Here is a 24,292-nt window from a genome sequence, read left to right as displayed (position 1 = left end):
GCCACGCTCTGTTTTTGAGCCTCACTCCTAGCAGAATCGGGCGAGACTGGGTGGCCGACGGCCCGCCCCTGAGTGCTGGCGAGGAAGAAACTGCCCAAAGGCCTCCTCATGGCTTTTAGCCTCCTGGAATCTGGAGATAACCAGTATTCATGGCGTCTCCGAAGAGACCAGAAGGCGAAACCGGGCATCGATTAGGAAAACTCTGTCCCTATCTCGGATGCCTGACAGGTTAAGCCATAAATGCCTCTCCGTACTGACCAAAGCGGACATAGACCGCCAATGGCACGGGCTGACTGCTTGGTAACGCGGAGAGACAAATCCGTAGCTTCGACGAAGCTCTGAAAAGGCCTCTTCGCCGAGAGTTTCACCCGCGACTCAGATCTTTTAGCAGGTCAGCCTGGTACGCCTGTAACACAGCCATGGTGTGCAGCGCAGCACCAGCCTGACCTGCCGCTTGATAAGCCCTCCCCACTAGCATGGAGGTAGTCCTGCATGGCTTAGAGGGGAGAGCAGGTTTTTTCAAGGACGATGCCGAACCTGGCGAGAGTTAACCCGCAAGTGTGTCTTCGACCGGCGGCATCCTTGAATACCCTCGCGCCTCAGCACCCACGATAGTCGAATATAACGACGTTGAGGGCACGTGAATGCGCGAGGTATAAGGGTTCCTGAACGAGCAAGCTCATCGTGGAGGTCATCAAAGAAGGGAAGGGACTGATGAGGTGTTCCCTTCCCTTGGCCATCAGACAGAAATCTATCCTCTAATTTGGAGCGTTTGGGGGTTTCTTGGTCACGTGGCCAGTCTAATTGAAGTCTGGCCACAGCACGAGTAACCACATCGAGTAACTCCTCAGAGGATTTTGCATCATGTTTTGAGTGCTCTGATGTGGGTAACTCGAAATCTATAGACCCAAGGGAATCGAGGTCCCCTCCTGAACTGAAGAGCGCCGAGCGCCTTCAAGAACACGAGAAGGACCAGCCGGATCTGGGGAGAGAGCGCAAAGGGACGCTACCACGAATGAAGTGCGGTGCTGGCTCGAAGTAAGCGAGGCGGCCTGAGCATCCCGACCGAAAGAAGGTCACAATGCGCCGCGCCCGCCCCAACGCCAGAGCCGCGTGCTCTTCCCCAAACAAACAAAGCAAAACTCATGCGTGTCCTTGTCCGTCATGAGACGTTGACAAGGAAACACGCATCGTTTGCTCTGTTTCTCCGTCATTCTCTTTTTTTTATATATATATATATATAATCTCTTTCAGAGCAGAGAGAGAGAAAGTAAAGAAAGTTCTGCGCACTGCCTAACAATTTCTAACTCCTAACAAAGAGGGAAGAAAGTTTTCTTAGCAGGTTGTGAGACACACAGCATAGTATGCTCTTCAGAAAAAGGTATCTGTCGACACGCTGGTGACGCCTCTATTTTATAGCCTGGCCACAGGTGCATCTAATGATCTTCACCAGCCGAGGCTATAAATTCAGGTCAATGTTCATTGACGTGTTTCACACAAATTCACAGCTGCTCACAATGCAAGATTGTTCCCCGTAGCGCTTAGCAAAAGCGCAGCATCAAAGTGAAGCTTTTTGTAAAGGGAACGAAACATTTGAGACGCGTCTAATGCGACTGTATTGAAGCATTTCTCCACGAGAAAACACGATCGAGATGTTGCTGTAACAGTATCATGAATCATCTTCAGTGGATTATTTACTCACAACTGGACAGAAAAATGATCTCCATTATTATTATTGTACTGTTTTACTCAGTATGTGCACTCCAAATCAAGTGTGGTAAGAAACCTTTTGTGTATGTGTGTTAATAATACTGAACAGAGACAGCTCTAAAGATTTCAAGCTGTAAATTAATGTACACAAGTAAATATATATACCAGCTAGTGTGATTTCAGCACACAATTCTTGCTTTGTCATTTCAACTTGAACTATAAATCTTTGTAGTACAAATGGAAATGATGTCTCATGTTCTTCAGTTGATCTCATCCTCCTCTCTGTAATTCATCGTTTTAACTTTACAACTCTTTATTTTATAATGCAAATATCTTCATAAATTGAACAGTTAGAGGAGTGAGATCACTCTCATCATGATCAGTCTGATTTTGATTTATTCACAGCAGTTTATTTTCTGTCAAATCTAATTCAAGTTTTGCTGCTTTTAGTCTATATTTATTCCCTTTAATGTCATCAATGTGCTGATGTACTTCCAAATGCAGACAACATTAATTTCAGAAGAAATTATCATTTCAAATCATCAGTTTGTCTCTTGTGAGGAAAGAACCGGTCGAGACACAACAGTGCTCTGAACAGAAGTGAAGATTTACTATTCAACAGTGTCTTAAAGTCACAACAGATTTTACACACTCACGTGATTTAAGTGAGCTGACTTTCAAAGGATGAGGAGAAAATAGCTTTTGTGTTTTTATTATTATTATTTTATGCTTTGAACAACAAAACACGAGCACAATACAACATATATTTCTGTTTCAGGGGAGCAAGAGGAAAAAACATTAATTCAGAAAGACACTTGATCTTTCATTTATACACAGATTTTGAAGACAAACTCTATTAACAAACTATTAACTCCAGTCAGGAGTCTGCTGCTGTATTTTGCACTATTTGGAGACTAGAAAGGGAAGCTTGACTAATACCTGTATAAAGTGAGTTACAATAATCGAGTCGAGACGTGATAAAAGCATGGATAGTCCTCTCAAAGTTCTTAAAAGACAGGAAGGTCTTAACCTTTGCTCGCGATCTAAGATGGAAAAAGATGGATTTGACCACAGAGCTGACTTGTTTGTCAAATTTCAGGGCACTATCTGTATTGTTCAGTAGACAACAAATAAAGAGAAAAGGATTGCTGGTACTGGTGTCATTATTCCACGAGGAACACACATCATAAATTACCAGCAAATGCACCTTTATACAATCCATTACTGCCACCTGCTGGACTAACTCATCACCCATTACTAATAGACACTCATTACACTATCCACATATACTGACACCAGTTCTGGTGTCTTCTGAAGCCTGATTGAAACATTTCACATATCTCATTTTATTCCAAGAAATTGTACATTTGAGAAAGTTGTTGGGTCTAAATTTGTTCGTTTAAGCAGTGACTGAACAGAGACATGTTTCAAATGATCAGGTGTTCCTAATTCAAGACTTTTGTTGATCAAATCTAAAAGGTTTTACCAAATTGACTTAAAAACATCTTTAAAAAGCCAGGGAGGAATTATGTCAAATGAAGAGCCAGTAGTCTTCATCTTATTTACAATTTCCTGCAGAGAAGAGAGAGAAATCTCTGTGAATTGATGAAAACATGACATGTAGTCAGACCAGCAGAACATATGTGGAGGAGGGTGTGATGTTCAGTCTTACGTCTCTTATTTTGTTAAAGAATTGCAGAAAACTCTCACACAAAGCTGCCGACTCACGCTGAGGAAATACCAGATCAGATTTGATCCTGTAGAGGCTTGTATAGAAATGTTTGAATTTCATTGTGTTTTTATTGCAGATCTTCTGTTTTTCTGTGAACTCCAGTTGAAGACAGAGAACTTACAGATAACCTGTGTCAACCTGGACAGACGTCTATTCCAGTCCTGCCTACAGCACACAATACTTATTTCTGCTTTATATGGATGACTGTCCACTTGTTCTCTTCTAAATGAGATGTGTGCAAATATAACTTGAACTGAATATTGCAACTGCAAAAAAAACTTGATCCAGTTGCACAGAATCCTCTGGAGAGTTTAAAGGGACAGTTCACCCAAAAACTGAAATCATTCATCATTTACTCACCCTAATGCCATCCCAGTTGTGTGTGTATTTAGAAGAATATTTCAGCTCTGTGGGTCCATACAATGCAAGTGAATGGTAGCCAGAACTTTGAACCCTCAAAAAGCACATAAAGGCAGCATAAAAGGAATCTATTCAACTCCAAACAATACCAAAATAAATACATAATATTTTCTTCCTCTTCTGAACAAAATCTACAGAAGGAATCTAACTGCACTGCAATACATTCAAAAGTTTTATAACAATATACTTAGACCACAGCTGCCAAATTCAGTTGTCAGACCTGTTTTGAGTGCTTAATACTGTTACATTCACACACAGTTCGGTTATTTACAAGAGTGACAACCACATTCTAGAGACTATTTCATGAATGTAAACAAAAACAAAGGAATTAGAACGGTCCAGACATATTTCTGGATCCTTTCAACAAAGTGTCTTTTTCAAGGTAAGTCAGACCACTCGGCAGCCGTTTTTGGACACTCTTGGGCAGATTTGGCAGCTATTTTTCTATGTCAACAAGTGTCATAAAAGTGCAGCTCTTATCTACTTGAAAGTGGAAAGACCAAAATCATTAAACAAATTGAAGCATGAAATGATTAAAGGGAATTATTAATAATATAAACAACATTACACAAACAGATCTACAAACACAAGACTGTAACATGTGCTGTTTCAAAAACTATTGTGAGGAAATGTAAAATATATTAGGTGGGGAAAGTCCTCCTCTCTGTCCTCTTACGGGCTCCGTATGTTTCACACCTGTATGTTATTATTCTGTCAAACACAACAGAAGGTTTTTCAATATTGAATTTCAGTTAATCACTTAAATTGAAAAGAAAGATGCAATTAAAGAAAATTTTACAAAATTCCCCACCGCACGCATGCGCGAGTCGAACTTGTTCAGACTTGTCTGATGTATGCGCAAAAGGTTTCATTCGGCAGCATCCAGCGCACGGAGTTTTCCTGGCATTGTTTCGTTTCTAAAAGTCTTTCTTCTTTGTGTGGTATTGCTGTGCGTTCATAACTACGTAAGTAAAGATATTTAATGTCATTGTAGATGGTTTTTTGAAAGTGTCAGATCGTGATTCAGTTTATTTTACCTCAGAAATATTATTGTGTCAATATACATACAATCAGGCGCAGTGATCGCGTGTATTTAACGAGTCATCATGTTATATTTGTTAACAATGTTTATTCATATGAAAAAGGGAGTTGCTTGCATGTTGATTCAAATATTTGTCTTATCGGCATATTAATAATGGTACAAAGAGCGCACGGGAGTGCTAGAGCAGCGCACACACTTTGTAATCTGACACCTCTTGTTAGCTGCAGCGGTCTGCATTTAGAGTATATATATTTCAATAAGGTTTGCTTTAACTTAATACTATTTTAACCTCTCCATGTATATGTATACAGGTACTATCTGTGTATATTCTGTCATGTCATATTATCATTTATACTTATCATCCTTATTTTGTTCTCTCACAGAAACCACTTTTATATGTATATCCACGCAAACCTGTCTACGACTTGCACTTCTGTGGCTTAATAAATATTGAGAATGGACAAGTTCACTCTGGAGTAGCTGCAGTTCTTTCTAACCGAAGAATTAGGCCAGCTGAGTTCCAACCATCCCACTGCGCGCAGAATATCCCACAAAAATGGTGACTGAGAATGTTAGTCTCTAATGTTCTGCCGTATATTTCCTTTTGTGTTTCACAGAATAAAAATGTCTAAGGTTCAGAAAAACATGAGGGTGTGTGTATGATGACAGCATTTTACTTTTATCAATGAGTGAACTCTTAAAATCTGTCAAATTTACACCAACTTTAAATGATCCTGTAATTAGTTCTTATAAATCCATTTATGAATGCAAAAGTGTGAAGCTGTTTTTTCTAGAATTGTCTGTTAAGTATTAAGATTTATATACTGTAGAAAAATCACAAGAATTCTGTATTTGTAAATGTTTATTTAGTATAAATAAAACAATGAGTATCTGAATGTGCCGTGTGTTTAATAAAGAGTTCATATATAGACTCATTTATTCATTTGAAGTATTTGGGATTTTAAAAACATTATTTTTATTATTGAATCTGATAGTAAATAAGTTCAATCACATCACAGTGAGACACAAAGTACTGTCATTGTATTGAATTCAATCAGTTTAATTGATGAAATGATTTCTAGAAAGAGTTTGGAGTTGTGTTGATGTGAGATACAGTGAGTATATTTCACTCATCCAGTTGTGTGTGTGTGTCTCTGATGATCCATTTCACACACACACACTGAGGAATCAGGATCAACTATAAATCCAGCATAGAGGGGTCGAGTGAATGTGGTGATGAGTGTGTGTAAGTGTGTGAGTGTGTGTGTGTCAGAGACGCTGTAGAAGGACAGAGTGCCGGCCGGACAGTCCACATACACTCCTACTCTCTTACAGTCATGTGAAGGGGGACGTATGACAGTTCTGTTTTTATTGTGCCAGACAGTGAATGTGTTATTAAAGCAGTACAGACTCCAGGAGTTTACATTGTATCCAAACACACAGTCATCACTCTTTCTTTTCCTGCTGATTTCTTTATATGACACTGATATAACAGCAGCATCTCCACTCCATTGAGTCTCCCAGTAACAGCGTCCAGTCAGACTCTCTCTACACAGAACCTGAGGACACTCATCAAATCTCTCTGGATGATCAGGATATGACTGACGCTCTCTCACATGTGTCACCTTCCTGTTCCCCTCAGACAGAATGAGTTTAGTGTGAACTGTGTTTGAATCCAGTGTGAGATCACAGACCCCTGAACACAAGAAGAGAAAAACACTTAAAACACAACAATCACTAAACCAGTGTGTGTGTGTGTGTGTGTGTGAGTGTGTGAGTGTGTGTGTTTGTGTGTGAGCGTGTGTGTCTTTGTGCGTGTGTTTGTGTGTGTGAGTGTGTGTGTGAGCGTGTGTGAGTGAGTGTGTGTGAGCGTGTGTCTGTGTAAGAAATGTTATTTCTATATCTCAGCTCTGTCCAAGAGAGAAATGCTGTGTTGATGCATTCTTTTCTGTATGCATTATCAAACATCTGTTTCATATTAGGATGGAGCTGTAAAAGCCCCCTCCTCACTCTATCTGTGTATACATTGTATTGTGTGTCTTATGTATGATGTGTATGGCAAAAGGTCCGAATGCTCTCAAGGACTAGAAGGAGTCTTTGCCATATATGGAATTGTTATTTGTGATATCTATATGAGGTAATGTATGCTCTTATTGGTTAGAATTATAAACTCCCTTTTCTATTACAGTATATATTTGCATGCCACATATTAGAAGAGCGAGCTACATATTTTATTCGCTCCCCAACGTTGGATTCAATACTTTGTATTGATTCATTCACGACTCAATAAAAGACGGAGAGAAAAGGCACTTCTGTGGTTTAGAAGACTTTTATTTCTAACAATTAGGGGCTTGTGATGGGATTTCTCCAAACGGTAAGAATCTAATTTTTCCTTTTAATGAGGAGTTGATTCTTACTGTTTGCTGAGAAATAATTTTAAAGTATATGATTATAATATAATATCATATAATATAATAATGAAGTTATGATAGTGCCGTATTGGGTTATTGTAGGATCAGTATAGGTCACCAGGGATTGGTGACTCCTCGTGTTTTAATTAATGCGGGAAGAGCGATAAAGGACATGATCAAGTTTATTTGTCGTTGGGGGTGTACTGGTCTCCTCGTATTTTTGATAAATCGCGGAGGATTATCCTCGTGTTTCTAATGAGATGCGGGAAGAACACAAAAGAGACTTGAGCTCCCTCTTTTGCTGTTGTGATTGACCTCGTAAGTTTTTGATAAACTACGGGACCTAACGTGAAGAAAACGTGATCAATTTTCTTCGTTGTGTGATATCCTTACTTTTGTAAGAAAGATTGTTGGGAGATATTTCATAAAAAAGCTCCGTCGTTTTTTTGGGGTTTGTGAGTGAATTAATGCACAGTTTATTTTTTCTCTATTCTTCTTGTTTCTTTGCTTCCTTGACTAAAATGCTTCACTAACAATTGACACTGCAGAATTTTTCTTCTTTGTTTTCTATTTGATTATTTTAATTTTGTTTATTCTGAATTAGAGGAGAACATTTTTGTGTGGCTTCAAAAATGGGAAATAAAATAAATCCAACTTTATTTAATGAATCTCCGAAAGATTTTATGGAAAGAAATAATCAAGCCTTTTATACGGAACCATATCTATCAAATTTAGCTGGCTGGTCAGCTGACAAAACACAGCTGGATCCGTTTCCACGTGAAGGTTCCTTTAAAGATAGAGACATGTCTGCAGCGAAAGACATGATTTTTGGAAATTGGGGTGATCCAGAATGGGACCTTGATTACATGAAACAATCCTATGAAAAAGTACTGGGATCGCGGACCTGAGATAGATAAAGCTGCTGGAATAAACAAAGATCGCAAATTTTCTCCCCCATGGGCTGATCTCAGTGCACAGACTGAGAGAGTGGGAAGTGTTCCTCCCAAGTCAGTCTCACAGCCTGAGGAGAGAGAAAAAAGTTTCTCTCACACTGCTCTTCCAAACAAGACATCTCACACGCAAAACAAAAAGCTGGCAAGAGTCCAGTTGCTTTTTTCAACAGATTTAAACGTGCATGGATTGAAGAATCGGCGATTCCGGTTGATGATGATAATTGTCAGTTGTTTGTGAACACGTTTCTAAATAACATGCATGATGAGACTGCACAATTGATTCATATCACCACGAATAATTTTTTAACGATGTCGATTGATGACCTTGGCAAGCGTTTACGTGAGCTTTCCTCTGCTGGAGCCTTTGCTTCCTCCAAAGGGAAAACTCCGATAATGTTACAGGTTGATGCTGCGGCTCAGAAACGTCCATTCCTTAACAAGACAAAGCCTGTTAAATGTTACTGTTGTGGCCGCTCTGGACATGTTGCAAAGTTTTGCAGACAAAGAGCTGAGCAGCAGCCTAATAGAAACCAGATGCGTAAGCGCTCTAATGGCTATGAGAACAAAAACCCTCCTTCGTTTTCTCCTAACCAGAGACAGGGAGTAACAGAGTCAGGGAGATATCCTACTGAATGGAACTGCGCCTGACGGTGCGACAGCAAAGAGTCTGAGTTTTCACTACTTTCGATGCAATATCCAAATAAATCAAATGTTTTGCCATTCCTTGAATTAAATGTGGACCATAAACCCTACATGTTTTTAATCGATAGCGGCCCGTCGGTGTCCTTGTTATCTTCCGATGTGTACTCAGGCTCCATCACGGGAAAGAAAATTAGTTCTGTAGGGATTAATAATGTTCCTGTGAAATGCGAATTGACGCCCGCCTTACCAATTACTTCTAAGGATGTACCGACATTGTTTACAATGCATGCTTTTGCAATCATACCGAATTCTCCATTCTGCCTGTTAGGTAGAGACTTGATGCATAAACTTGGTATGAAATTGAATTTTGATTCTAACTCTTTGACACTTCTGTTTCCTTCAGTTTTTTCCATTACAACCGACACAGGAAGTGCTCTTGTTGAAGATTCGTCTGCAACTGTGCCGCTACCGGAAATTTCGGGAGTCAACCCTCAATTGTGGGCGGAACACAAGGATGACGTAGGGTTAATAGATGTCCAGCCCTACAGGGCGAATTTGATAACTACTAGGCCTGTGTTTCAAAACCAATACCCGCTTTCAAAGGAAAAAGAGGAGGGAATCAAACCTCTCATTGCTCGATTTTTGGAAAAAGGCATTCTGGTTCGAACTCATTCACCTTATAATACACCAATCAATCCAATTAAGAAAGCTAATGGTACTTGGCGTTTAACGCAAGACCTGAGAAAAATTAATGATTTGATCAAACCACTTGCTCCTATTGTACCAGAAGTTCAGGCTATAATTAATTCTATTCCTTCAGAACATAAATTTTATTCTGTTATTGATTTAAGCTCCACATTTTTCAGTATTCCTGTTGATCGTGAAACTCAGCCACTGTTTGCATTTTGTTTTCAGAATTGTCAATACAGTTGGACGCGTCTCCCACAAGGGTTCAGAGATTCTCCGGCTGTTTTCTCCGCTGTAGTGCACGATACACTGAAAAATGTCAAACTCCCTCCAGACACCTGCCTGCTCCAATATGCTGATGACATTCTGGTCACTGGTGCCTCTGAGGACATGTGTGCTGCTGCCTCAAAGATTGTTTGCAATGTTCTGGCTGAGGCTGGTTTCAAGGCATTTAAAGACAAACTTCAATGGGTGCAGAGAAAAGTCAATTACCTTGGACATGAACTGTCACAAGGCCAAGTTCGTCTGTCTGCGGACAGGATCAAAGCCATCGTTACATTTAAGCATCCATCCACACGGAAGCAAATGCAAAGCTTCCTGGGACTGGTCAATTACTGCCGCCTGTGGGTGCCTAATTGCTCCATGTATGACAAAATCCTGCGAGAAGCTACGCTGGGTGACAAAGAAGATATTACATGGACAAGTGAGATGAATCAAGCATTCAAACATTTGCAATCATCACTGCCCTTGGCCTACCCTGTTACACACAAGACTTTCATCTATACGTGTACGAAAGTGGCGGCACAGCCGCAGCAATCCTGGCCCAAGAGCATGGGGGCACTTTCCGTCCAATAGCTTATTTATCCAAGACCCTTGATTCAGTGGCTAGGGGACTTCCGGCCTGTTTGCGTGCAGTGGCTGCCACAGCAATCATGATACAGGATGCTGAAAAGATTGTTTTGTCAAATCCTCTCATTGTACATGTTTCTCATCAGGTAGGAGCCATTATGCATAATATTTCGACTCAACACATGACTGCCCAACGCCGTTCCGGCTATGAGGCTATATTGTTAGCTACTGCTAATGTAACGTTGAAAGTAACTTCTGTTATTCATGGCCCTACTGTACATTTGCATAGGTTGCTGACACAAGGTGAATTTGAGAGCGACGATCACGACTGCCTGAACAGGATCCAAATTTCGACTGCTTGCAGGCCAGATGTTTCCACGTCTGTCCTGGAGGAGGGAATGCATTGGTATATTGATGGATCCTGCTTTAAGCCAAACGACAGTACATATTTGTGTGGTTATGCTATTGTTGAATTGCCTGATAAAGTAATTGAAGCGTATTCACTGCCACATAAATCAGCACAAGTCGCAGAACTGATTGCTTTAACAAGAGCTTGTCAATTGGCAAAAGGTCAGTGTATCAACATATATACTGACTCCAAATATGCGTATTTGGAGTCATTTCACTTCAATTTAGCATGATTTTGCTAAATTGTGGGAGGAAAGAAATTTCAAAACCTCCGAAGGAAAACCAATTTCGCATCATAACATTGTGGCCGAGCTGATTAGGGCAGCACAGCAACCATCGATGCTTGCTGTAATTAAAGTAGCTGGTCATAAAACAGGTGAATCTGACGAGGCCAAAGGAAACAGATTTGCGGATGAAGTAGCGAAATGGGCAGCAAAAGAAGCAATACGTAGTCCGCATGTAAATGAACAAAACAATGAAGTGCCGATGATGAATTCATCGTTGATTAATGATTGGGATGTTAAAATCTTACAAGCGAATCCTACTCAAGATGATTTGACTCATTGGGCAGCCAATGAAGTAAAACCAGATCAAGTTGGTATCTTAAGAGATAAACAAGGTAGAATCGCGCTACCAGCATCTACTGTTGTAATGCTGTGTAGACATTATCATGGTGTATCACATGTGTCAAAAGAGAAAGTGATACAAAATTTGAATCAATCATACTGCATTGCAAACGTTCGAAGAAATACTTTGTTGATATTGGATGCTTGCCTGGTGTGTGCGCAAACAAACAGGCACAAGGCAATCAGCCATGATGCTTTACCGCATCCTGAACTTCCTTTCCAATATTTACAGATCGATTTTACACACATGCCTCCATGTGGAAATCACAAGTATTTGCCCGTGATTATTGATCGATTTACTAAGTGGCCTGAGGCTTTTCCGTGTGGAAAAGAAGACGCAAAGACGGTAGTGAAGGTTCTTGCCAAAGAAATTATACCGCGTTTCGGTATTCCAACTGTTATAGCAAGCGACAATGGAACTCCATTTGCTTCTAAAGTAACGCAATTATTAGCTAAAGAACTCAGTATTAATTGGCATTTTCATATCCCGTATCATCCTCAGTCTTCGTCAAACATGGAACGTTTGAACAAAACGATAAAAGAACGTCTTAATAAAGCGTGTCTAGATACGGACAGAAATTGGGTTGATTTGTTGCCTGCCGTACAGACTGAAATGAGAATGTCTCCGTCAGCCACTACAAAAATGTCTCCCTTTGAAATTCTCATGGGTAGACCTTTCCCGACCCCTTGGGTCAGAGGTCGCGCTGGCAATCTTTCCACAGGTGACACGGAGGTGATCATCGCGGATTATGTGGATTCCCTAGTTAGAACGTTAAATGGCATAAATGGTGATGTCTCTCTCTCTCTCCCTCTTCCATCAGAAGGGTCAACTCATCCTTTCGTTCCAGGACAATCGGTGTTGATTAGGTGTCTGAAACCTACGAAACTTGGAGAACCGAATTATCTGTGACAAGGACAGGTGTTCTGACTGATCTTCAACCACAGTGGATCCACGCAAGCCGCATGAAGTTTGCTCCAGAGGAGGGCCTTACTAATTCGAGGTGAAGGGTGAAAGCACTGGAGGAGCTGAACACGCAGCGCCAGTGCCCAACCGGGAATCTGTGAATTAGAAGGACCTGAGGAGGACGAGGAAAAGAAGTAGACGAAGAACGAGATTGTTGATTGAAGTTAGCAATAAGTATTAACGAGACCATTAAGCCATGTCCGCACAGTCGCTATTACACCTGATTGTGCTAACAAATACACTCATTTATACACAAGCACTTATTAGCAGTGGGAACGAAACTTGGCTGAGCCATGAAAATGAACCACATGCGTTTGCCTCCAATATGTGGCGGAGATTAGTCAACTTCACTGCTAAGTCTACAGGAAAAAAGAGTGACTGTTATGTTTGTACGAAAATGCCACAAAGTGCTTCAGGACCTCGCCTATGAGTTCCTATGCCAAAGCAAAACCAGAGCTTCGAGAGTTATGTGATGAGTATTGTGGACTATACACCGGTAAAAATTGTAATAGGTATGTTCCATCTACAAAAGGAACAAGAACTTTGGAGATTGGATTACCAGTTGGAAACAATTACTTGTATCTTCTTTAATACCAATTGGAGTTATACTGTTAATCCTTTCATTTATTGTTTGCTGTATTATTCCATTCATTAGGATGTTGATTTATCGTTCTATGAATACTTTTGTATCCTCTCAATATTCCTTAGCAAACAGAACTATCAAGTACTAATGACTTTGAAGGAAATGTTTGATTGAAATATGTTTCATGTATTATTCTGTAATAATGGACACGCTGAGAATAATGTAATGTGATAATTATGTTATAGGATAACTGTCATTATCAAAGGGGGCACTGTAAGAAATGTTATTTCTATATCTCAGCTCTGTCCAAGAGAGAAATGCTGTGTTGATGCATTCTTTTCTGTATGCATTATCAAACATCTGTTTCATATTAGGATGGAGCTGTAAAAGCCCCCTCCTCACTCTATCTGTGTATACATTGTATTGTGTGTCTTATGTATGATGTGTATGGCAAAAGGTCCGAAGGCTCTCAAGGACTAGAAGGAGTATTTGCCATATATGGAATTGTTATTTGTGATATCTATATGAGGTAATGTATGCTCTTATTGGTTAGAATTATAAACTCCCTTTTCTATTACAGTATATATGTGCATGCCACATATTAGAAGAGCGAGCTACATATTTTATTCGCTCCCCAACGCTGGATTCAATACTTTGTATTGATTCATTCATGACTCAATAAAAGACGGAGAGAAAAGGCACTTCTGTGGTTTAGAAGACTTTTATTTCTAACAGTCTGTGTGTGTGTTTGTGTGTGTGAGTGTTTGTGTAAGTGTGTGTGTGTGTGTGTTTGAATCCAGTGTGAGATCACAGACATCTGAACACAAAAAGAGAAAAAACACTTAAAACACAACAATCACTAAACCAGTGTGTGTGTGTGTGAGTGTGTGTGTGAGTGTTTGTGTGTGTGAGTGTGTCTGTGTGTGTGTTTGTGTGTGAGCGTGTGTGTCTTTGTGCGTGTGTTTGTGTGTGTGGAGTGTGTGTGTGTGAGTGTGTGTTTGTTTGTGAGTGAGTGTGTGTGTGTGTGTGTTTGTTTGTTTGTTTGTTTGTTTGTGAGTGTGTGTGTGTGTGTGCGCATATGTGTGTGTGTGTGTTTGTGTGTTTTTGAGTGAGTGTGTTTGTGTGTGAGTGTTTTAGTGTGTGTGTTTGTTTGTGAGTGAGTGTGTGTGAGTGTGTGTTTGTGTGAGTGTTTTTGTGTGCGTGTTTGTTTGTGTGTGTGTGTGTGTGTGTGTGTGTGTGTGTGAGAGAGAGAGAGAAAGTGAGTGTGTGTGTGTGTGAGAGAGAGAGTGAGTGCGTGTGAGTGCGTGTGTGTGTGCGCATATGTGTGTGTGTATGTGTGCGTGTGTGTGTGCGTGAGTGAGAGTGTGTGAGTTTGTGTGTGTGTGTAGACCTACATTTGCGTGGTCCTGCTGTAATCCTGAACTCTCCTCCATGATTCACACTTTAAAAACACAAACACACACAAATGATGACATCACATTCAGCTCACCTGAAACTTACTTCAAAGTGATTTTATCTGAGAGAAATATCTCTCTCTCTGTCTCTTTATCTTTATGAATTAATATTTATAATAATATAAATAAATAAATTTATATTTATTAGCTTTATTGGCATGATAAAAAAAGAGGCTGTAAAACCATCACATTTTTACATCTAGTTGAAACTTTCAGAAAAGAATCTAATAAAGACACACAGGACTGTTATTTAGTTTTCCTGGAACTGAATGTGTTAACACTAACAACAAAACAAAAATGTGATTAATCATGATTCAATATTTCAATCCACTGACAGTCTTACAACACATGAGGGGTGTGAGGGGTCCAGGAACTGAGTTTGACACCCCTGCAATACATACACACAACATCCCACCAACAATAAACTCAAGTGCTTTCACACTACACTTAACCCTGGGTTATTGTCTTTTAACCCCGCTTTAACCTCCAGTAAAATAACGTTTCACACTTGTAACTCTGAAAGGTGATTAGCATCACTTTTAATCCTGGGTTAACGGCTCCAGATCAGTGTTAGCGCTGCTTTTAAAAGTGCAGCAGTAAGTTTTTATCTGGCTCTTATTCGTCCCAATAGTACCAGTGGTTTTGGACTTTATACTGACACCACAGACTGATCACTGCCCGACCCCCCCTGTGAAAAATCCTGCACCGCCCCTGTTAACTGCTGCTGCGCCACACAAAAATGTCTGTAAGATGGACTGCTGCGACTCGTAATCTCTCTGGCGGCTGATGAGACCGTTGTGTGCTCGCTCTTGGTGCTTGATGTCACACCGTTTATCTGTGATCATTATTGATATTATTAGTGGTAGTAACTGATCAACTGCAAGACAGTTTGTTATGTGCGGTCAACATGGCAGCATCCATGAGGGGCGACCCGCTCAATGTACAATTAAACAGCTTTTATTGAGGTCAGTATCAGACTGGAGTCATCATCTAATGTGAGTGTACATCATTTTAAACATATTTGTGTGCTATTGTGTTTATTTGTAACACTTTTTAAATGAGCTTAATACAGTCACAGAGCACAACACAACCAAATGTGCTACAGTATCACTGTTCATTTCCTGTATGCTAATGCACTTTATAAACCCTATTTAGTACTTTACAAATAAAACATATTATTAGTATTAAACATATTGTAGTCTTGCTGTTGTGCTGCACTTAAGCAAATAATAAATCATATAAAATGAAAATAAGCTCATCGTAACATTTCATATAAACACAATCCGTTTGCATCCAAATATATTATCCTCCACAGATTTCATGGGACGATACAACAAACTTTCCAAACAGAATAACTGAGAACCATTAATGGTGCCAAACCCAAAATGTCCAAAATACTCTCACACTGCAGATTTCAGCAGTGAAATAAATGTACTATAAGATACTTTCCAAAGCATTAACCAACAGATTCAAACTTTACATATCTAAATTAATTCACGCTGACCAGTCATATTGTATTCCTAAACGCACAATATTTGATCATTTGTTTTGAATACATGATCTGATTTCTTTTGCCAGAGACAATAATCTTAATGTAGGATTTTTATATTTGGACCACGAAAAAGCTTTTGATGGTGTAAATAAATGTTAAGGGTCCGACATGTCTTTGCGGTGAGATGAGCCTGTGCCGTGCCTTTAAATGGAGTGTCCATTCAATGTAAAATGAGGAAATCCCAATTTATCAAATGTATCTGATGATGTCATCATTAAACTGATTTGGATTTTAGAAAACTTCAGATTTTATATTTAAACAGATTTTATATTTAAACAGATTTTATATTCATGCAATACTGTGAATAAGAATGTCTATGGTGTGAAAATCATCTATTATTAAACTGGGGTATATCGTGAAACTGTTAAACCGTTACATCCCTACTGGAGATGCTGCCACTATTACAGAAACCATCTTCAACATCATTACAGCAGAGAAATGCAGACCTGCAGACACTCTTGCATCATTTACCAGTGATGCTGCTTCTGTTATGATCGGTAAGATTTGAACATTTCACTTTTATTTGAATAGCAGTTTTGATAAAGAATTGATTTTTACTGTCAAGGCAAGAAAACTGAATTAAGAGGCTAAAAGACCTTTTCCCTGAATCACTGTCACTGTCCACTGTGTTCCCCATCCAATAAAAAGGGAAAGTCTTACCCAACCAAATACTGCAAAACTATTTCAACAATATTTTGGTTATATCAAGCAAGCAGCATCTTTTTTTGCCAATGTGTGAACGGCTTGTAACACAACTTATAAAATGAGCCCTTCACAGACTGCCTATGTTGCCTATTAAAGCCTGTAGACTGATTTTCATGTGAAGGGAGCGGGTCACTTTTGCCGGTAAAATCAAAAATATGTGACGTTTATGTGCGCTCCCGAGAGCCTCAGTGCTTCTCTTCCACTATTCAACAGTGACAACAAACTGCAACACTAGATAACATTATCTTAGAGATGAATCCAGCAAACGTCCCAGCACAACACCGACTCCAACACAAACTCTGAGTAAGCCAAAAAACATTTATCTACCGAATCCCGTCTGGATAAGCAGGAATGTGATCGTGGTCGATTGAAAACTAGAGTGAAAATCGGCAGGGCATTTGATTCCTGGATGGACCTTCGTTTGGTTTTGGGGATCAAAACTGACCCTGAATTGGTGTTATTCTTATTGGACAGGTAAACTTACATAACTGCAAAGCATGTGACATATTGTGCCATAAGGATTGATAGGTGTCATTTTAGCTAAACTACAATAACACATGAAATGAATGCTAGACAATGTTCAAGATAATGCCAAAAGACACATTCATAAGTGAAACATAACTTGGTTATACAGAAAATATATATAATCTATTATTATAAAACAATAGTGCATCGATATATATAAATGACAGTTGTGATGAATCATATCAATACTGAATTGTGTCAACATATTTATAATGTACAGTCTATTTTATAAACAACTACTGTCATCATCCACCACATTTAGCTAACAGCTATTGATAAAGCTGGCTAGCTAGCTAACACCGACATCAGCTATCGTATAAATGCAGTCAATGTATCATGCAAAGAAAAGTGATTATTCAAACTACAGTCTCACATAGTCAGACCGATATCCACACTTTGTTTTAGCCCTGTTCCAGCACTGGAGAGTCAAATATAATATACAGTCTCAAAGTTTGTAAAACAATAATAACTGAGTAATTTTAATTATGCTACCTCATCTGTCAGCATGATGCCGGCGAATCACGTTCAGTCTCTTTGTACGTTACGTCATTGTTTTGGTAAATGCTCGCTCTCCTCACTATGGAGTGTGTGCACGATCACGAGCAACAGGTAGCTGCTTCAATTCACTTCATGGCCACAGGTGTCATTAATAACAAGGGTTTCTGAATCTTACATACGACACCTTGTGAGAAATATAAATTGTACATTGTCTTTAGTTTGATATCTAACTATGAATGTATGTGTGCGAATCACAGAATCACACCACACGCACGAAGAGTCCATGACCTTCATAGATGTTGTTAGTTTCTCTTGTCTTATCCTCTTTAAGAATGTTTTGCGCTTCAACCAGCACATACTCTTTTCCTTAGCTAAATATCTCAGTCAGACATAACAAATATCCAGGACTGCTTGACCTCATATGATTACCGTTCCCAGGCTATTCCGGTCAACATTTATTGTCCTTGGCTGTCTCGCAAGTCTTGCTATCACTATACTATTGGCTGTTGGTTGTTCTTTGTAATATGAAAGGTATAAATATTATGCTTGCCGTAATAAACTTTGAGTAGACTGAATAGAAACAACCATGTGTTGTCGTTCTTTCTTCTCCCTTCATGAAGTCTCCAGATATGCAGACTCCCGACTGCACTTACCTGGGCATGCACAGAAAGGGACCGAGGAATTCTTGATGGTAGAAGTGTTGTGTGCTAAACTACAACGAGATCCAAGTTTCATTCCTAACACACCTTTAATAAAATTTGTCATCTTTTCTTTAGGGGACTGCCCTCAAGTCATCAACTAAAGTCCAAAAGCACTGTAAAGGACAGGTGGGAATCTTGGCTATGAGTTGGGGTTTATGATTTAGTGATTATGGCCCGAGACAGCTGGGATAGGCTCCAGTACATGTGATCCTGCATAGGACAGTTGGCTTTAGAAGATGGATGGATTTAGTGATTAGTGACCCTAATAATAATGTTCTTAATAGGGGGTGATTTTTTGGGGATTATAATTTTATGATTGCGAACACTTTTAAATAAGATTCAGGTGGGGTGATTTTTAAGAAGTGTTTTTTTTCTAAATCAAAACCATGAATAATTTTATTTTTCCCTTTTAATGAGTAGGTTCTGAATTCCCTTGAATGCCCCCCAGAGTGAGTTATGTCCACACACAAAATATCAAAAGAATGCAAAATCTGTTAGAATGAGGTCACGTGACACGTCAGTGTAGACGAGTAATATACTGAATTCTTGATTTGTCATATTAAAACATTTATAGATAAAAATATATTTAAAAATACTGTAAATACTAAGCATATAAACAAATGGGTTTTGTCTGCTCTACTGTATTTGTTTTACTTCCTCTTTTATACATAGCTATATAAATAGTCAGAAATCATCAATATGGTCTGTCTGTACACTGTGTGTGTGTGTGTGTGTGTGTGTGTGTGTGTGTGTGTGTGTGTGTGTGTGTGTGTGTGTGTTTGGTGGTTTTATTAGGTTATACACTAGTAGTTACGAAGGTATTATAATATAAATGTGGTTTATGAGGACATATCTAGTGTCCTTGTAATTCAAACATACATAATATATAATTTTTTTTTAAATGTAAATATCCCAAATGTTTCCTTTAGTGTTAGGTTTAGGGGATAGAATATATATAATAAAAATCATTGTGTCTATGGAGAGTCCACATAATGATAGGAGCAACAATGTTTGTGACTGTGTGTGTTTACAGGTTTAATATACGTACATCTCTGATGTCTGTTTTAGATCTTTTCATCTGGAAAGCAACATCTACTAAACATCTTAAATATCAGATTTACAACATTCTAGATCATAAATGTCTCAAAGACATCTGCTGAATGTCTTACTGACATTCGAGACAATATTTGTCATATTATATACATATTGCAGATGAGCAAACAATGTAAAATAGATGTTGTTAAGATGTAAACACACATCAAATAGACGTCTGGTTGATGTACGTGTGCTATCAGGGATAGTTTGTACAGTATAAAAATCACGATGTCTATGGAGAGTCCTCATTATGATAGGAGTACCAACATATATGTGTGTGTGTGTGTGTGTGTGACAAACACATTGCCACCTAATGTAAACAAAGATGGCTGGACTGGAATGATCGCATTTCCCTGATGTGTTAACTGCATATAGGTGAGCTGTTGTCCGTTATTGTTATGTTTTGCAACAATTTGGCTGTCTGTTTCAATGAGCGTACTGTGTGCTTGAAAAGACTATTGAGTTGCTGTTTGAGTTACTTGTGACTGACAACAGAATGATCACCTAATGTAAACAGACATGGCTGCGAGGATCAGTGATCCCAATTTTGTGTTGACTGTTTGTATACGAGCTGTAAACTTTTATAGTAGTAATTTTGTGACCATTTGGATGTCTATGTCATAAAATAATCATACCATGTGCTTGAAAAGACTGTATGAGTATCAGTTTGTGTGAATATGAATTACAGGCACTTGGGCAGTGCAGTTTAGTGTTGGCATGAAAACCGATTTGAATCTGACATCACTGACTGCAGCAGAAACACAAATGTGTGATGCTACTCTAAGGGTACCAGTCATAAACCATCACAAATATGCACCAGTAAGTGTGAAAGGGTTAAGTGACAGATGCTTAAAGATTGTTCTTTTGAATTGTTTTCCTAAAATGAGTAAAAAATAATATTCTATATAAAATGTAATGATTACAAAAATGTCCTCATTCTAATGAAACACTAAAAATATATGTCTTTTAATTTTTTTTAAAGGAATAAATACAGGTGCTGTTTCAGTGAATTCACTGACCATTCAATAAATTCAAGACCAATTAGGGCCTGGGTTTATGGGGTTAATATGGGTATAAACAGGGTTTTACAGCTCAACATACTTAAGTATGTCCAGTGTGCAGTTTGGATCGTTGAGTCTTTCAGAGAGCAGCCTGACTCCTGATTCTCCTGGGTGATTGTAGCTTAGATCCAGCTCTTTCAGGCGTGAGAGATTTGATCTCAGAGCTGATGCCACAGAACAACAGCCTTCCTCTGTCACCATACAGCCAGATAATCTACAAACATACATACATAACAGTCAGATAATCTAAAAACGTTCATATAACCAGTCAAATAATCTACAAACACATCAACAGTCAGATAACCTACAAACAAACATCAGCATTTACCAGCAGCCATATTAACCTGTAGCTCAAGACTGGTTGCCACTGAAGTTAAGCAAGGTTGAGCCTGGTCAATACCTGGATGGGAGATCTCCTGGGGAAAACTAAGTTTGTGACTGGAAGAGATATTAGGGAGGCCAGAAGGGGGTGCTCACCCTGTGGTCTGTGTGGGTCTTAATGCCCCAGTATAGTGAAGGGGACATTATACTGTAAAAAGACACTGTCCTTTGGATGAGATGTTAAAATGAGGTCCTGACTATCTGTGGTTATTAAAAACATCCTAGAACACTTCTCGTAAAGAGTAGGGGTATAACCATATTGGCCCTTCTCAATCATGGCCTCCTAATAATCCCTAGCCACTAATTGGCTCTATAACTCTCTCCTCTTCACCAATAGCTGGTGTGGGGTGAGCATACTGGTGCACTCTATCTGCCGTCGCATCATCCAGGTGGATGCTGCACACTAGTGGTGGTTGAGGAGAGTCCCCTGTTCACTGTGTAAAGCGCTTTGAGTGTAGTGTCAGAAAAGCGCTATATAAATCAATGTTCATTCAACAGTCAGATAAACTAAAAACACACAGACATCAACAGTAAGAAAATCCACAAACACACACATAAAAAGTCAGATAAACTACATTTACATTTAGTCATTAAGCAGACCATTTTAGCCAAAGTGACTTACAAATGAAGAACGTAAACTGTACCTGCAGGATCACACTGCCAAGTTCTAAGTGTTGCTATAATAGTACAGAAACTAGCACAGAAGAAAGAGACAGATAAGGATTTTTTCTTGAATGTTGAAATGGTTTCAGCAGAACGTCAGGTGGTTGAAAGCTCATTCCACCACCGGGGGACAGAGAAAACGAATTAATGTGAAGTGCCTCTGTGGCAGCGGGGGCGTGGTCAAGCGCCCGTCCGGGAGAGAAAAGCGGTAAGGGCGCTCACACCTGAGCTAAATGATGACTAACACCTGTGTCTGATTGCAGTAACATGAGGAGAGCGGCATAAAAAAGGGCAGGAGCGACGGAGCACGGGAGAAAAAGAAGAAAAGACTGTCTCTGCATACCCTTTAAAGAAAAGATTAAAAAGACTTACCCTTTAAGTTGACGCTGGTTTCCTTGTACTGTTTTACAGCCTCATTGTGATGGGACCACCAGCTGTAATAGGGTGCTGTGCCACTGGCTCTCCTGAAAGCCAAACTCAAAGCTTTTAATTTGATGCATAGCCAGTGGAGCAAGACCAAGTGGGGTATGATGTGAGCCCTCTTTGGTGGGTTGAAAAACAGACGTGCCACCGCATTCAGGACCATCTGCAGTGGCTTGATAGCACTAGCTGGAAGGCTGGCCAACAGAACACTGCAGAAGTCCAATCTTGAAATAACCAGAGCTTGGACCAGGGACTGCACAGCATATTCAGATAGGAAAGGTCTGATTTTTCTGATGTAATAAAGCACAAACCTGCAATACCAGGCAGTTGATGAGATGCGAGTACTAAAGTAGCTGTTCATCAATTACTACTCTCAGGTTTCAGCTGTCCTGATAGGTCTCACAGTAGTGGAGCACAGACGAACAGTAACAGATGGGTTTGCTGGGATCACAAGTTCCATCAACGAATTTGGTCTTGGCCAGGTTGAGATGAAGGTGGTGTTCCTACATTCAGGCAGAGATCTCCAAAAGGCAGGCAGAGATATGTTACACCCTCCCCAGCCTAGGCTTGGAAAGGTGCAACAAGGAGAGATTTTATAATTCCCTTCTCCTGCCTTGGCATTAAACACAAATAAGCAACACATTTCATCCCGTACTCCCTTGTTATGTAGAAACAGGAGAAAAAAGGTTAAATAGAAAATAAATATTACCCACCTCCCTATGGCTTCCATAAAATGATAAACAAAGCAAGTAAATGAAAAATGTAACAATACAAATAAAAAAATGAGAGTCTATGCAATGGTCATAAAGTGTACTCTGTTTAGTGTTGTGAGCAAAGTATTAAGAATGTACACAATCTGGGGCAGGAGAAAGGAACACCTCTCAGAGACAGCCTACAAACAGTCTGCCTCTCATTGTCTCTCTCTTTATGTGTTGGTTCCACCCGCAATTTATTCTCTTGTCAGCCAATCCTAACAGGGAACTGATTGATAGTCATCATATTTGACACCTGGTGGCATTTTAACCTGTCATGAAAGGCAGATGGAAAACAAAACGAAAAAAAAAAAAAAAACACTCAGGGAGACAACATAAAGAGATACGCCCGAGGATGTAACAGATAGGTGTTGAGACAGTTGGATCATCAGGTTGGAACGATATGTATAGCTGCGTAAGCTTAGTTTTCTGTCTTTGAAAGAATTTGTTTATAACTATATTTTATCCATAATGTGCAGAAAAGGGAAACAATCATACAAACTTTAAAAAAAGTAGCTAAAAATTTAAAAATACTCATAATTCCATGCAAATATCAACCATAACATGGACATAAAAATCAAGTATTTACCAAAGGAATAAAACTATTTTGAAAATATTAATTTAGGTTTATATTTTACTTTACTGAAGATCATAATGATTGTTTTGGTATACCAGAACTAAAACAACATTTTCAAACAACATAATTTCATGCTTTCAAAAGTGGAATAAAAAGAATCTTCATTTTCACTTTGTTAGTCATTTGTCCTGCATTAGGTATTGATTAGTTTTGCATGAATTATGAAACAATTTCAGTAGTTCCTGGGAAGCATTAAAACAAATAGTAGTTATTCATTAGTTAATAGTGAACTACCACTTTCATCTGTGTGCTATTACTTACTAATTCGTTAATCAGAGCTTCTTGTTAGTTAATAGTAGTTACTAGATTGTTAATATTGTGTTACTCATTTGTTCCTGTGTAGTTATTCATTAACGAAGGAACCTTATTCTAAAGTGTTACCGAGTTTTCTAAAGAGCTGGACAAAAATTTATGTTGTGATAATTTTGAACTGTGATGTCACAATCAGAATAACTTGATTCACTTGAGAGGAAACACAAGTACACAGTAGTGGGCGACCGATACATCGCCAAGGCCGATAAATCGGATGATATTCTGACATATTTAATTATCGGCATTGGCAATGGATAAAATTCCCCGTTTGGTGAAGAAAATCACCTGCCTGCACGTGAAGCGTATGAGACATGTAAATGACTTTTCACAGTTTGTTTTGTTGTTACATGCCATTGTGTGATATGTCGGCCTTGTATCGGTCTATTGGCCACCCTGCTCTCTGGATATCGATATCGGCCATTAAAAACCCCATATCGGTCAACCACTGGTACACAGTAACCACAGCTATGTACCACAATATATTAATATCGTATATTACAATGTAC

The 24,292-nt window shown here is 39.2% G+C and overlaps 1 protein-coding gene across 1 annotated transcript in view; it reads right to left on the bottom strand.

Moving 5' to 3' along the window:
• The window catches only part of LOC127650775 (uncharacterized), an 87,639-nt gene that overhangs the window by 16,523 nt on the left and 46,824 nt on the right, over positions 1–24,292 (bottom strand). The window contains 3 exon segments of the mRNA XM_052136409.1: positions 6,044–6,600; positions 14,422–14,468; positions 20,659–20,832. Of these exon segments, the coding sequence (XP_051992369.1) occupies positions 6,044–6,600; positions 14,422–14,468; positions 20,659–20,832 (778 nt within the window).

This window comes from Xyrauchen texanus, chromosome 10 (genome assembly GCF_025860055.1).
Source record: "Xyrauchen texanus isolate HMW12.3.18 chromosome 10, RBS_HiC_50CHRs, whole genome shotgun sequence".
Lineage (NCBI taxonomy): Eukaryota > Metazoa > Chordata > Actinopteri > Cypriniformes > Catostomidae > Xyrauchen > Xyrauchen texanus.
Note: the sequence above shows the minus strand (reverse complement) of the source record. Positions and strands in the feature narration are given on the sequence as shown.